This window comes from Chiroxiphia lanceolata, chromosome 6 (genome assembly GCF_009829145.1).
Source record: "Chiroxiphia lanceolata isolate bChiLan1 chromosome 6, bChiLan1.pri, whole genome shotgun sequence".
In the NCBI taxonomy this organism is placed as follows: domain Eukaryota; kingdom Metazoa; phylum Chordata; class Aves; order Passeriformes; family Pipridae; genus Chiroxiphia; species Chiroxiphia lanceolata.
The window spans coordinates 2,903,285-2,917,599 of NC_045642.1; the positions used below are offsets into that span (position 1 = coordinate 2,903,285).

At 37.3% G+C, this 14,315-nt stretch overlaps 1 protein-coding gene across 4 annotated transcripts in view; it reads right to left on the minus strand.

Moving 5' to 3' along the window:
• GAS2 (growth arrest specific 2) overlaps positions 1–14,315 on the minus strand; it is an 84,111-nt gene that overhangs the window by 46,362 nt on the left and 23,434 nt on the right. For all 4 annotated transcript variants that reach the window (XM_032690380.1, XM_032690379.1, XM_032690382.1 and 1 more), the window contains exon 4: positions 3,198–3,339. In XM_032690380.1, the coding sequence (XP_032546271.1) occupies positions 3,198–3,339 (142 nt within the window). The remainder of the gene's footprint in view (positions 1–3,197; positions 3,340–14,315) is intronic.

The following is a 14,315-nucleotide window of genomic DNA, read 5'->3' on the forward strand; positions in this document are numbered from 1 at the left end:
TCAGAGACTTTCCTGCTATGCCTTAACAGAAAACTGTATTTCCAATTTGTTTGCACTTGAACCTATGTTAAAGCATGATAATGTTCAGCAAGACAAAACACATACTAACAAGTTAGTAGTGCAAGTGCGTTGTCCTCAAACTTTTTAGCTCAGCAATGTTGCCTTTCAATGATCTTTAAAGTAAGTACTGATTAGAAGACCTAATCATATCTACCAGCATAGCAAGCACCTAGTTTTCATTCTATTTATTTTTCCTTCTATTTATTTTGAAAAAAAGACTTCAATCCTGTTTTCTTGTTTAGCTCAGATGAATAGCCCAAACCCAACAAAGCATTTGAACCCATGCTTAATTTGAAATAAGTGCCTGAGTTACTAAATTAGTCCACAAGTGAAGTGACATGAGTAGGTCTCCTCACCTGCTTGTCTGGAGCAGCCCTAGAACACCAACCCTTTGCAGAAGAAAGCCTCTAGGAATACTCGAGATTCCCACCCACATCACTCATGTTTGTCAGGCATGGACTGCCCCTATCTGCTGCAGTGGCTGTTTGACACAGTTCCATTCCAGTGAGGAACTTGTCACTTGTCACCTCCTTGTCACTTCAGTCTCAGGGCTAAGAGGATGGGAGTGTTGGATGCATTTGTGTGCAGTTATACTTGCACAATTTCGAACACTTCAGAACTCATCTTGATGAGAACATATTTTTAATTAATGAAAACCAATAGTGATTAATAATTTCTTAGCTAATATAGATCTCATTTTGCTGATCTCTAATAGACTTGGCACTTTTCTTTTTTTTTAATAAATCAGTAGTGTCACAAATTCATTATTCAAATATTTCAGTGCACTAAATCTTCAAAATCACTCTTACACTGTTAGAATACCTATTTGCCAGAAAAAGACTCCAGGAATGTTTTATATTATAAAGTGGTATGAAGAAAATATCACTATGTGCATCTAATTAAATAATACAGTATTTACATACCTTAAGGCAGACAGAATAGAATAAGAAACGAGGATAAAAATCTACTCGATTGATAACATTGACAATAAGTAAGGCTCTCCAATGTAGGCAGAAAACAGCTGCTTTATCACTAGCAATTTACACATCAATTTACAGCTTAATAGCTACAGGAAAAACAGAAGAAAACACGAAAAATTTACCTCTGTAACTGTAATTCCGCCACAATTTTTTATTATCAAAAATGCAGAATTCAGTGAGGCAGTGCAAACACTTAGGTGTCATTCACACACGTTTCTCACTGCTTTGAAAAGAACCCTTGATATTACTTACCTTTGCTGAATTTTTATTTCCTATGCAGTGGTGAAGGGATTTGTGGGAGAGAGAGGAACACAGAAGCTTTAGATTGGCAACTGTTATGATTTATCATTCTTCCTAATGCATTAGAAAAAGCTCAAATGAAATCAAAACTCTGAGTTAGAGCTCAAACTGAGGGAGAACAGCAGCTACTGGTTTTATCTATCTTCTTTATTTTTTAAAATGGTGTGGTCACCATCTCCTTCTCAAGTCCATAAAAATGGGTCAAAATATCATCAAGTCCTAATCCTATTTCCCACACCATAAATATTTTCTACTAGTGCATTCTATAAGAAGAGAAGAAAAACGGATGTTAGTTTTCAATCAATGAAGAAAATCAGTCACTAATCAAACAGAGCTAATAGAGCACAGGTTTGAGCACTGTCTGTTCAGGTACATTTCACTTCAGTTTTGTGGGCGAGGAAGTCCTCTTGAACACCAGTTTTCCAGGTGTATTTGCACTGTGTTGTGCTGTGGCAGGCAAGGCATTCATTGTGTACGTGGAAAAATCAACATTAATATTCTAGCTATGCCAATTCCATCTCTAAACAAGATCTAGCTTCTTAACAGTGCACAAGAAAATTCCTTTAAACGTGCTCTCAATTGACTTATTACTTGAACAATGGCAAATTGCTGGGCTTACCATAGCAGTACAAACTCTAAATACATTTAGTATTCCATTAACCACAGGTTCTTCTGCCTGCCTCAGGCACTGCAGGTCTGTGTCTCCTCCTGGTGTTTACAAGTGTCTTCATCCTAGACAACGACCAACTTCTCCACCATTTCAAATCATGGAAACTACAATTATTGTTCGTCTTCCACATGATTTTACCATATCAAATAAAAATTTCATCTTGAGGAATCAAATAACAAAACAAAGCCAATACATATATCCTCCTTACTATTTGTCATCTTTGTGATACCACTCACTTCTATGCCAATCATTTTCTCCCAGGTTTAAAAAATAATGTCATTAAAAAACCTCACAGGATAGAAGAACAGACAAAAGGAAAAAAAACATTGCCTCAGAAATATTTAATAGACTATAAAAGTAGAGCAAGAGTGTAAAAGAATGGGAATAGATCAGTTGCAACACATATAAGACCTTCAACAGGGCAGACTTTTTGAGCAACAGAACAAAGAAACTTCTTGATTCAGTACAGTGTGTTCATTTGTCTTCCACAGAAACCAATCTGTCTGTCACCACAACTGCTTTACACTTTTATCTGAGTTCAAACTACAAACATTTGACTCCCTTCATTTCATGAAATTTGGCTGAAAAACTCTTGAGGCAAAATTCCTAAGTTTTCCTTTGAAGAGAGAAGAGTTAAACCGATGAAGAATGTGTAGTATTAGAACAGTGATTTCCTAAGCAGTCCGATTCTTCTGATGGAACACCCTGAAGCACGAGCGTTGGATAAAATTTGTCCAGAGCTGCACAAGGGAACCAGCTGGAAAGAAAGGGGTAGCACAGGAAAGAAAAATTTTGTATCTTCTTGCCTCCTGTGCAACTCGTTAAATCTGCACAAATAGCCAAATTTCTGCAGCCAGAACTGAGCATGCACTTGTATCCTGCTCTCCCAAAGCAGAAAAACACCACCTTACACATTGAATTAAGAAACAGCCTTCATGCTTGAAAAAAAAGTATGTGTAGAGTGAAAAATTATCTGCATGCAAGAAATCATAATAAGATTCTTCTCTCATTTAAGTTCCTCTTAGAATAGACTTAAATGAATTTTATGTGATGTGTACTTTATTTGTTCATTCCACAGATAAGAGGCAGAATTAACACAGACAGAGGTCAGATTTGGAGTCGAGATCTATTAAGAGCCATTCTGTCTTTCAAGGCAAAACACAAAAAACCATTATTTTAATACATACCCAAACCTTCTGATTCAAACAGGCAGGTATCATCCACGCCTACATCTCTGCACCAGGATAAGAAATTTGCTGTGTTGTCCCGTGCAAAAAAAGACCCTGAAGGAGCATTGGCTTTGCATGGAATCTTCCGAACTGGTAAAGTCTGAAAAACAGAAAATTCTCTATTTAGATAAATGATACATGCTGGCATAAAACTTAAGTATTATGAAATCAACATGTAGTTTTTGCACAGATGGGGGACTCTCACCAGTGTATTGCTTTGGCCATTAAAGAATTCCAAGCAAAGCAGAGTGAGAAATTAATTTAACAGCACCAAGTTCTCAACCACAAGATCTTTCCAAAAAGCATCATTATAGTCCAGGCAATGTGAAGCTGAGAGCTGAACCAACATGAGTTACTTCTTAGGAATATTAGCGACTACAGTCTTGGGATTTACTGTTTAGTCCAGTTCAACGAATTTAAAAAAAAAAAAAAAAATTAAAAAAATTCATAAAGACAGACTTTAAACTAGGAACTGAACTTTTGCACAATAAAGGGTGAAGTAGTTTCACTTCTAAGTTAGGAGGGAATTAGAGCAAATAAATAAGTCTGTCTCCATCCTAACAACACACACAAGCCCCCTGTGCACGACGCAGAAATGTAAATTTAGTAGCTCCAAGGTCAGGGTCTAGCTAACACAGGCTCTCACTGTACCAGAGTAGTTCCATTTGCATGATTTTGATATCAGAGAGGATGCAACTGATACAGCATCAATATCTGAACCAGTGTAATTACCACAGCAATCATTTTGCTCATATTGGTACCTTTATTGAAACATATACAAAGAAGATTGTAGCACTTAGTTCTCACTTAACATTTCTTTCTATCAAATAAAAAATAACTGTAATTCATGGCAAAATACTTGTTCCTAGATCTGCTTCCAAATTTCTGTCCTTAACAGTCCAAAAAACCAAAAATAATTATAGGAAATGTGGAGAGGGGAAAACAAAAAAAAAGACAAAGGAGTAGGCTTCTCTTTAAGTAGCTTTTAGTAGCATAATAACGTCAGTATTTAAAGACAGCTTAGAAGGAATTTATATATTTGACACAGCAACAATGTATTGGCAGAATACCTCTGCATGAACAGAGCTACTCACCACTATTTACCCAACCAACCAAATAAACTGCAAATAGAACAACTGCAGGGATAAACACCATTCTACTTATTTTATTGATATGTCAATGGGAACTTAGAAATTGTCTCAGATATATAAACATATATAAACATCTTACAGATCTATGCATTTAGAACTCTTCCTCAAATCACCATCTAACTGTCATTCCCCTATGATTCTTACTCCAATTACATGATTTACACCTCCTTGCTTGTCAAAAATTATGCTTACAGTTCAAAATATTTGCAAGGAGATATAAATACTTTTCTAAAAGTTATTATAAAACACTGATCAGTTTTAAATGACATTTTAAAGAAAAATCCAAGTAAACCTTGTGTCACAAACACCATATTGCCTCCTAGACCATCCTGGAACAAGGGAGGGGAAGCAGGAAGAAAGTAGGGAAGTAAAAACAGTTATTGGCTAATCCAGAATAAATAAAAAACTATGAAACCTGAATTCTTTCAAGGGGCTCTAGATATGGAACAACCTTACAGATCAGAGTGCAATGAAGTTTTTAAACATTATTTTTACCCCCTTTCCGTTCTTCTGGGGGAAAAAAAAAGAAAAAAAAGGGTGGGGGAATGCTCAGTTCCTCACAGAACAGAGATTTTCTTTTCAAAAAAAAAACACAAAACCCTAATAAAAAGCTGTTAGCACTAGGCACATTTCTAGACTAGCACCCTTTTCACATCACACTAATTTCTACAAAGAAACAATGAGTATCTGTATCCTGAGGCAAATTCTTATTATACTCTACAGACTGCTTCACACGTTGAATTTCATTTTGTTGACTCAGTCTTTATGAAGAAGTAATGTAGCATTTGTCTGTCTCTGTCTGCCCCCATATCCTTTCCCAGGAGACTTTAATTGGACAAGTCTAATACCCTTAAAAGAGCACCCACTTCTTTTAAAAGGAGTCACATAAAAGTCTCTGGCAGCCTGTTGGAGGAAGGTCAACTAGTCCAGCCTGCATTCAGAGGAAAGCTGTCAAAACAAGACTTCTGTTTGATGATTTTCTACTAAATCTTACACAAAACATTTAAGAAACCTTAAAGAAGTTCCTTCTTCAAAATAATTTTGGAGAGGTCTAAGCTGACCTTACGTCCTCCAGTCCAGAAGATGAACAGGCACTGAGGGCAGGGATGTTTGACTGGCACAAAGCAAGACGGGAAATGGGTGGAGAGCAGTGGGAGTTGGGCTGTACCATGAGGGAAAATAAACCAGGAGCCAAGGGTGACCCCAGTACAGGCAGTGACAGCCCTCACTGGCAATGGTGCAGTCCTGACAGCAACTACTGTGTGGATTTTAGTGTTTCAGCAGAATCAGTTCCCTCAGAAATACACAGTTGGTTTATAATTAACCCCAACTTGTCAGTAGATTCAAAGAGGTGCCATTTCACAGCACTATATCTTAATCTAGTTACATAAAACATCCACTGTACCTACAACACACTTGACCATATTCTCACAGAAATCAAATGACCAGCAGCTCTAAATTGGTTTAACAACACGATAAATCAAAAAGAATGAACTTCTTTTCTGATATCATCTCTGTTTGGACCAGATTATCTGAAGTGGATGTTGAACCAACTGAGTAAATAGGTCAAGGGGACCAAACAAATTATATCTGGCACAACTATACTCTTTAAATTGGACATAATCAATCAAAAATTCCAAAGTAAAAATCCTGGATTAACAGCACTGTGACAGGAAGAAGATTACAAGAAGCCAGCTCCAGTATTCCTGGCACTTGCAGACCTGTGCATAAGGTATTTCAGAGAGCTTGGAAAGGAAATAAGATTACAGTTATTTTACATGTGAGAGCAGACCTGCAGTGTCAGATCATGTCACCTCCCAGTTCCCTCTTCAGTTCTCATCTCTGGTTTTTCCACAGTGTTCATGTGTTACTTTGCTCTCAGCCTTGCCTTTGCAGAAAACCAGCAAGTCTTCTCTGAGAAAAAAAGCTGTTTCTATTGCCAGGAACAGCTCAGAAGGGGATTACAGGTGAATCATACTGGGTTTGTTTGCTTCCACTCACTTCTCCAACTCCAGATGATTCTGTGCCTTTAAACTGCCACAACCCCCTATTCTTTCATGTCCTGCTAAGGGTATTAAACACTGTTCTGGAAGTCTGTGATAAACCACTCATATTATTTCAGAACACCTGAACAACAACAACAACAAAAAAAATCCCAACCCAAGCCAAGCAACAACAACCAAAAATTACTGTGCTACAAGACTGGTGGCTGCCATCTGGCAATCAGAGCAGACTTGGACTCAGGATGGGCACAACCCATCTGCTCTCCTTGGCCCTAGACCCACTGGGCACAAAGAAGCCCACAGCACTGGTCCAGGAGACCAGGAGCTGCTCCTTGGCCCAGACTCCTTCAGCAGTACACAGGCAGCTAGAAGTGAGGAGGTAGCCAGGAGAACCTGCACTGCCTTTCTTTAGAGGAGCCATTGGGAAGGCCTTGCAATGCCTGGCAGGAATGCAGAAAGCCCTATTTTTCCCCTGGGTTACTGCTGCTCCCCAGTACTAATAACACATTAATCCGTCTGGTTCTAAATATTTTATATCTTCTGATTTAGGTATATCACAATGACTGAATATAGAATTTCTTTCAAGAAGACCAATTCAGAACAGGTGGTTTATGTGCCAGAAATCATCTGAAATTTCATGCACCTAACAGACTATCCACAAATTATGTTTCTATACCTTGACAACTAAGATAGACCTTTAAACATAGCTGGCTAACTCAGCTTCACTATGAAGTTTAGACATTCATGGAAATTGTAACATTTCTTTCACAATTATAAGGATTACAGTGTCTTTTAGAAGTACATTTTTGGTAGTAAGAGTGTGGTACAGAACACCACAGTTAACTAAGCAGATTTGTGATGTTCTCTAATTTTATAGCGACAGGAAAAATGTTTGATTATCAGATGTCCTAAACAACTCAGAAGTGACAAAGACCCAAATGTAAAAACAAGGCACCCTGGGACACAGAAGGGAAAACCCCCTACATTATTGAAGAACAAAAAAAAAAAAAAAAAAAGAAAAGAAGAAAGCTTTAAGTAATTTTCTGGAGCAAATACTACACACATAAATATCCATGGTATCGCATGATCTCACTAAAATGTAGCACTCTAAATTTGGTGCCATTTCCCGCAATATTAGGGTCTTGTTGAAGAGAACAGCAAAAAAACCCTACCCTCTTTTCTGTTCAATAATAGCACCACCAGGTTTATCATACAAATCATAGGGAAATACCCATATTTTCTTATCACCCAATGAATTTTCCTACCACCTTTTAAATAGAAGTCCACTTTTTTTTTAATATTTCCAAAACTGCCGCTGTAACGTTCAAATGAAAGCTCTTATTTAAGAAAGGTTTCGTGCACAAATACTTTTTACTGATTTGTATAAATGGCCTGACTATTTCAAAAGTGTTTTCTAACAGATCATTCTGAAGTAATTAGGTTTCCATATGGCAGAACTGACTTTTGTTGACATAGTATAGTATAACCGCAGTTGCTTTGAAACAGCAGTGGCCGCAATTACTCCTATCAAATATCATGAAAACAATTCCCCAGTCACACTCCTTTTACAATCTTGTCTTGTTGACGTGCATGCATGTGGTTTAATGCAGGATGTGAAAGTGTGAGTGAAACATATGATGCAATCCTGGAAAAATGCTGTCAGGTTCACTTCTGAACCCAAAAGGGACTCTCTTACACTGATGCTCTGAAATCACACGGAAAAAAGTATTTTCGTACTGCTTTTTTCAAAACAAGGGTTCACGAACACATTTTGAAAAAACCCATTTATTTATAGAAGACTTAAGATTGGAGCCAGATTTTGAAGATTCCTAATCATATTTCCCCCTGTGAACAGACGATTTCACAACTTTTTGAACTGTCACTTATGCTGGAATAAAAAGATGGAGCAATTTTGTCTGCTATGAAAAAGGGTTTACAGTTAGCTAGGTACTCATAGGAAAAATTTGCCTGTGTCTCCTGATGACCTACATTTACCAAAATGGGGAGGGAATTATGCTATGCAGTAGCTGACTGCAGGGGTGTCTCTTGTTTGGTCATTTAGTGTTACACATTTCCTACTGAAATGTGATTATATTAGCTAGATAGAACATGTACCTGGCTTGGAACTTTTTACAATTTTGCCTTTAACTTAGCTCTATGGCCACTAGCAATTCTTTTTCTTTTGCAATTCTTCCCTCATTTTGCTCAGGTATTCTTGGTAAAGCCCTCCTTCCCTTACAAAAATCTAAATTAGCTGATAGGGAATGCAAAAGAGCAGTTCTGCCACAATCTTCTCTGTAAAGTTATTTTGCTGTATTTTTTATTAATTTGTTAACCAAAAGTGAACTGGGGCTCATTGCTACAAGTACTTACTCTTATTGAGCTGTTACAATTCCCCTCACTACAGAGTGACAATACCACTAGACCATCCTTTATTCAGTTACTGTTCTTAATTCTTCAGGAACTCAAACATAACATACTTCAGATACCATTTATAAATCACAAAAGGGGTGTTCAGACACTTGTTTCAGCAAGGGAAAATTAAGTTTACCTGAGACTACCTTGCAGTTCCAAAATCCAGGTTTTGGAAAGCGCCATGACGCATGAACTAAACATTAAATTAATGAAACTAATATCTACAAGGTAAAATAACTAATCCTTAGCAAGGTGGGCCCAGTTTTGTTTTCTCCCTACCCCATTTAGTATGGAATACTTTTCAAATATAACAACTGGTCCAACAGTGAAAAGAACGTGCTAAATGCATAGGCAAAATGGATAGAAGGAACTCTGAATTTGGAAATACATACATAGAATTTAAAAGCATTTCCCACTAGAAAAAGAAAAAAAAAAAATATAAACCCTTCAGCTCTCCTAAAGCTGCAAAATTAAAGTTAAAACCCAGGAAAATTAAAAATGTGAAAACTCAATATGGAAGTTTTGAAGACTTAGGAGACAGCAATAACAATTGCCAAACTTTTCAACAGACATGGAACTAGGAACAACTTCTAGATCAATGAAAAATAACATTGCACTTATAACAAAGAAAGCACCCTTAAGCAATTCACTTAACAAGTGGCAAAACATTGTCCTTTGGTGAAATACAGCCTTTACATGGGCATATTAAGTCCTGTAGAAATATGTAATTTTAATGCAAGAGCAGATTGGATTTCAAGTTTAAAGATCATGTGTTGACCAGATTTTTACCCTATGTAAACACTGCAGAGATCATCAAAAGCCAAAAATCACTTATTAGCAACTTCCTTGATTCTAAGAAAGCACTTGTGGATACTTTGGAATCCCTAGCAGATTTGTGATATGCCAATAAAAATAATTAACATGATCAAGGCTCTACATAAACATACAGACCACAATGTTCAAATAAATACAGAACTAAGTGAATGCTTTAGCCATAGAATTAAGTGTCAAAGTAGAATACATTGTCCCACATGGCATTAGTTCTTAAGAGTAAGCATAGATGGAGAATAAGCTTAATTTAAAAACAATATAGTTTTAAAAGTTAAGAATTTTTTTCATGGCTTTGTTCTTCGCAGTGCTCTGTCCAAGACACATATTACTCATCACACAGCCAAAGACTGGTTATTCAAAAAAAGACAGCATTAATAGTTACGAAAAACTAATTTAAACAGAAACACTGCAACTTCCACTTCTAGCAGCACATCAGAAAGCCAAGGAATACAAGAGACAATTCCATCCACATACAATGCAACTGCACAACTGGGATACCCAGCAAATAATGCCAGAAAGCAGCAATGCAGGATCTTCATTCACCAGCTGAAGCACATTTGACTATTTGACTGATAAGGAATTTAAATGTAGTTTAGGGACACATGCATGTCAACGTATGGTGACAAAAATCACGATGTCTGTCCAGAGTCAGAAGGCCACCTCTCAGAGCCTGGCTGTTGGGCAGCTGGATAACACACAGAGATCCATAATCAGGAATCTTGCACTGGAGAGCAGAACTAAAGGAAGCTGACAACAGAGAGCCCATCTAAACAAGATGCCAGACTCTGCTCCTGCCCATTCCATTTGGGTAGCTGAGGATGGGATTAAGTCACTACAGTCCAAAGACTTGGGGAGGTCTATAAACTGACTTTCAAAACTTCCAGACATATAGCTCTTAACATATCTATGCCTACTGACAAGTTCATTTTTATTAATAGCCTTCCAAAATCTTAAAGAAGCAGCTCACAAACTCCAGGCATGTATGCACCAAAAATTAAAAGCCATTGCTCCTACTTCCCTGCACGCTGAAATTGTAGCAGGCCAAATGCAAAAATCAAAGGCGGATGGGGTTTTTTTCCTTTTTTTCTAATGCTGTAACAGCATTAAAGAGAATGACTACAATTAAATATCACTAGAAGAGAGAGACTGTAATTTAAAAAGTTTTAAAATTTTACTAAGATTTTATAAGCAGAAAATAAGAGAGAGGCCCCAGGTCATGGCAAAGATCTCCTCTGGTGCTCCTGAAAACAGGGATTCAGCAGTTCATTCCCATTCAATGAGTGTTCTGTACCTTTTCTTTAGATCTCTGGGTTTCAGAATTAATGTTTAACGGGGATTTTTAAAGCTGGCATTTCATAATAGGCTTCTTCAATAACATTTGATTAGAACAGAATGGGGCAATTCTCGCAGGTGCTCTTTCAGAGGGCAATTACACCTTATCTTCGATAGATGAATCTGAGCTTTTCCCCATCACAACCTAAGAAATCAGAGCTGAATCAGCCTAGAGTTTGTTGAAGAATCCTAGTTTCTGAATTTTCCTCATTTATTACAATTACATGAGAAAAAATAGGAGGATTGCAATTAATAGGAGGATTGCATTTGTTTGTGGCATTGTCACACAGCAAAACTTGCCAACTACATGCATAAGTAGCAATCTTTCCATAAGATCTTAAAATATTTCCATGAGATAGAAATGGCCAGATCTGGGTGAATTTTCATGGGACATATTTTGGAAAGCATCTTATTAACCCACAATTATGTTTTATGAAACATCACATTCTTAAAGGGGACACGATTCTCCGAAAATAAAGTACGAAAAACACCAGATTTTGGCAAAACCAACTAATTTCAGTCATAGAAACTTCAAAATCACGTTTTCCCCTTAATCATTCCAGAAGAACCCAAGGTAAGGACAAGGCTTCAAAAAACTTCAGCCTGAATGGCTGAAGTCCATCAAAACACATTACAGGTGTAATGTAAAATTTCATACTGAAAGATGCTTCCATAATTTCACAAAGAGTGTGGTCAAATAACCAAGATATTTCTTTGATCTGGGGGATTAGAGTGGATAACCTTCCACTGGCAGTCTGAATAACCAACTTAAGAAGCCATTCAAACTCCTTGATGGAACATATAACAGTGGGTATGGTGCTGTGTTACCATCCTGCTGCTTCTGCCTCTTCCACCCGGTTTTCTCTCAAGGATCAGTCTCGCCCTTTGTGACCTTTTGGAGCAGGAGGCAGGGTGGGGGTTTCCCAGGCCTTTCTGTAAGATTAGTTCCAAATGGTACCTCACCTCCCGTGAGACAAGCATCAAGGAAGACAGTGATAAACGTCTAGGCAGTCTAAACAAGGATGGAATTCTTTGAGGTGCATTATCTGTTTGCTTTTTGGATTTCCAGATGTTCAACAGAGACAACACAGTTTTTATGCAGGCACCAAAAACATTCAGGAAGAATTTAACAGGTAATTGCTGCTTGGGAAAACTGAACAGGAAACAAAATTAGCCCTATGATTATTGTATGGAAAGATTATTTTTTCTGACACCACTACATCACCCCAACTGCATATCATGTTTGGTGACGGAAAGGTAGATCGGTGGAAAATTTGTGTGTTCCACCCCCTGTTTCTCAGTAAGCAGAGAAGAAAGGCTTCTACACAGAAAGGTATGGCTTTTCCTATCTTGCAACAACCAGGAGGCAGGGAAGGTGATTTAGGAAAAACAGGTAAGGAAAAAGAATCGACTTGTGAAGACGTGGAAACAAACATTCCAGAAACCCTAATTCAATACTTGCATCTTAAACATTATTTATAGAATCCTTTTTATCAGCTGTGGTAATAGGAAACATCTATGACATCAGAAAAGAGGTTGCAAAACCACATGTGCCCTCTACACAAAACTGTAATCTAAACCATAAATAATTAAAACAAAAATAAAGAAACAACAATTACAGTTTGCTCATGCTTCTCAAAACTAGGTAAGACCTTCAAGAACAGCCATAATAAAGCTGATGTGTTATTAGACAAACAGGGGTAGCTGCAGTTATGGAAGTACTCCAAAGCCCTGTATGTTCATTTTTAAGAAAAATTGTATCCTTGTCTTTATGATAAAGAATCCGAATTTCTGTGAGTTTTCCAATTAGAAACCACAAGGAAACTGCTTGAGCCATGGGAATTCTAAGCAGGACTAGAACTTAAACACCTGTGATTTGAAAAACATGTTGGAATCTCTAATCTATACAGCCAAAATTCTAAACCAGCCTTAAAGCAATCTCTAAAGTTGTGAACAAAACTTCACTGTGTACTTGAAGCATTTGGGGTAAATTTACATATACAAAGGCAAATGGGAATATATGTTTATTTAAAAAAAAATAGACATAATTATATCTATAAATTGATGTCTGTGCCTCAAAGTAATGTCTGTTTTCTTCTTCTGCATTGCAGTCATCATTTATGTTCACTGTTTCCATTGTTTCAGAAATTTTGGCTCATTATTTAAGTTCAAGACTCACTATTGGTAAATGCACCAAATTCTGTAGTCTTGCTTATTCATTATTCCCTAAAAACCACTAACACTATCTTGACCTAGGAATTGCACAATTAAACTGAAGACAGTTGGTCTAAATTATGTTTTCTCAAACTTTGAAATACATATGGTTATTTCCATACAAGTCCCTAATCTTACATTTCTGTTCCAGACTATTCCTAATAGTCTAAGTAAAAAGCCACAAAAAAAGATCTGTTAGAAAGACTTTTACAGTTTGCTTTAAAGATTTAACAAAATAAATAACAGGAATGTTGCAACACATTTCACATAAGAGGCAAAATCCAGCAAATCTAAAATCAGCTGTTTATAAAATTTCTCTCAGAAAACTGAAGTAATGGTAAAAATGCTATGAAAACTTATGGGCTTAATACAAATTTTATGAAGTGTTTAAGTATTAGCATTACATACAAAACCAAAGTTAATTAAACATCCCTGGAAAAAGCTTTGAGATGTTTTCTAGTTAAATGATATTCTTGGAAATGGAAGTTCAGTCCTCTTGTCCTGATTTGCAGCCTGAATCATTAAAATATATTCCAAAGCAGGAGCTACGTGCTTAAATCTGCTCTGCTTTTCCCCTGACAACGACCTTGGGATGCAAATTCTGGTTATTCCTGCAATGTTAAATAGGAGCAGAGAGAGGGATGTGCAGCAAAATCCCTGCCTCAGGTTCACTGACAGCAGCAAGGCCAGCCCATGGCAGAGATTAATTGTGCTCCAGCCAAACAAGAGAACAAACCATGCTTTCCCAAGGACAAGAAGTACCAATGGGAAGAACAGTCTGGAGGGACATGATGTCTCAGTGCTCCTTCCAGGACTGTGCAGCTCTGCCTCCAACAGCATGTGGCTTAAAGTGCACTGAAACCCTTCTCTAAGTAGTTCTTCAGTGTATTCACCTGGAAGGTGCCAGGCACACAAACACATAATATCCTAGAATTGTTCAGAAATCTCCTTTCATAGTCTGGTGGGAAATTTTACTCTATCCTACCATGCAATCCTCCTGCAAGCATAAACTTTAGCTGTAGGAGTTATTTGCTGAGGCATAGAAGGTTTGTGCACGTGACCCACTGTAGGCAAATCTTACAGTACCTGCAAGAAACCTGGTAGCAATCTAGGAGGAGCTCAGCAAGCCA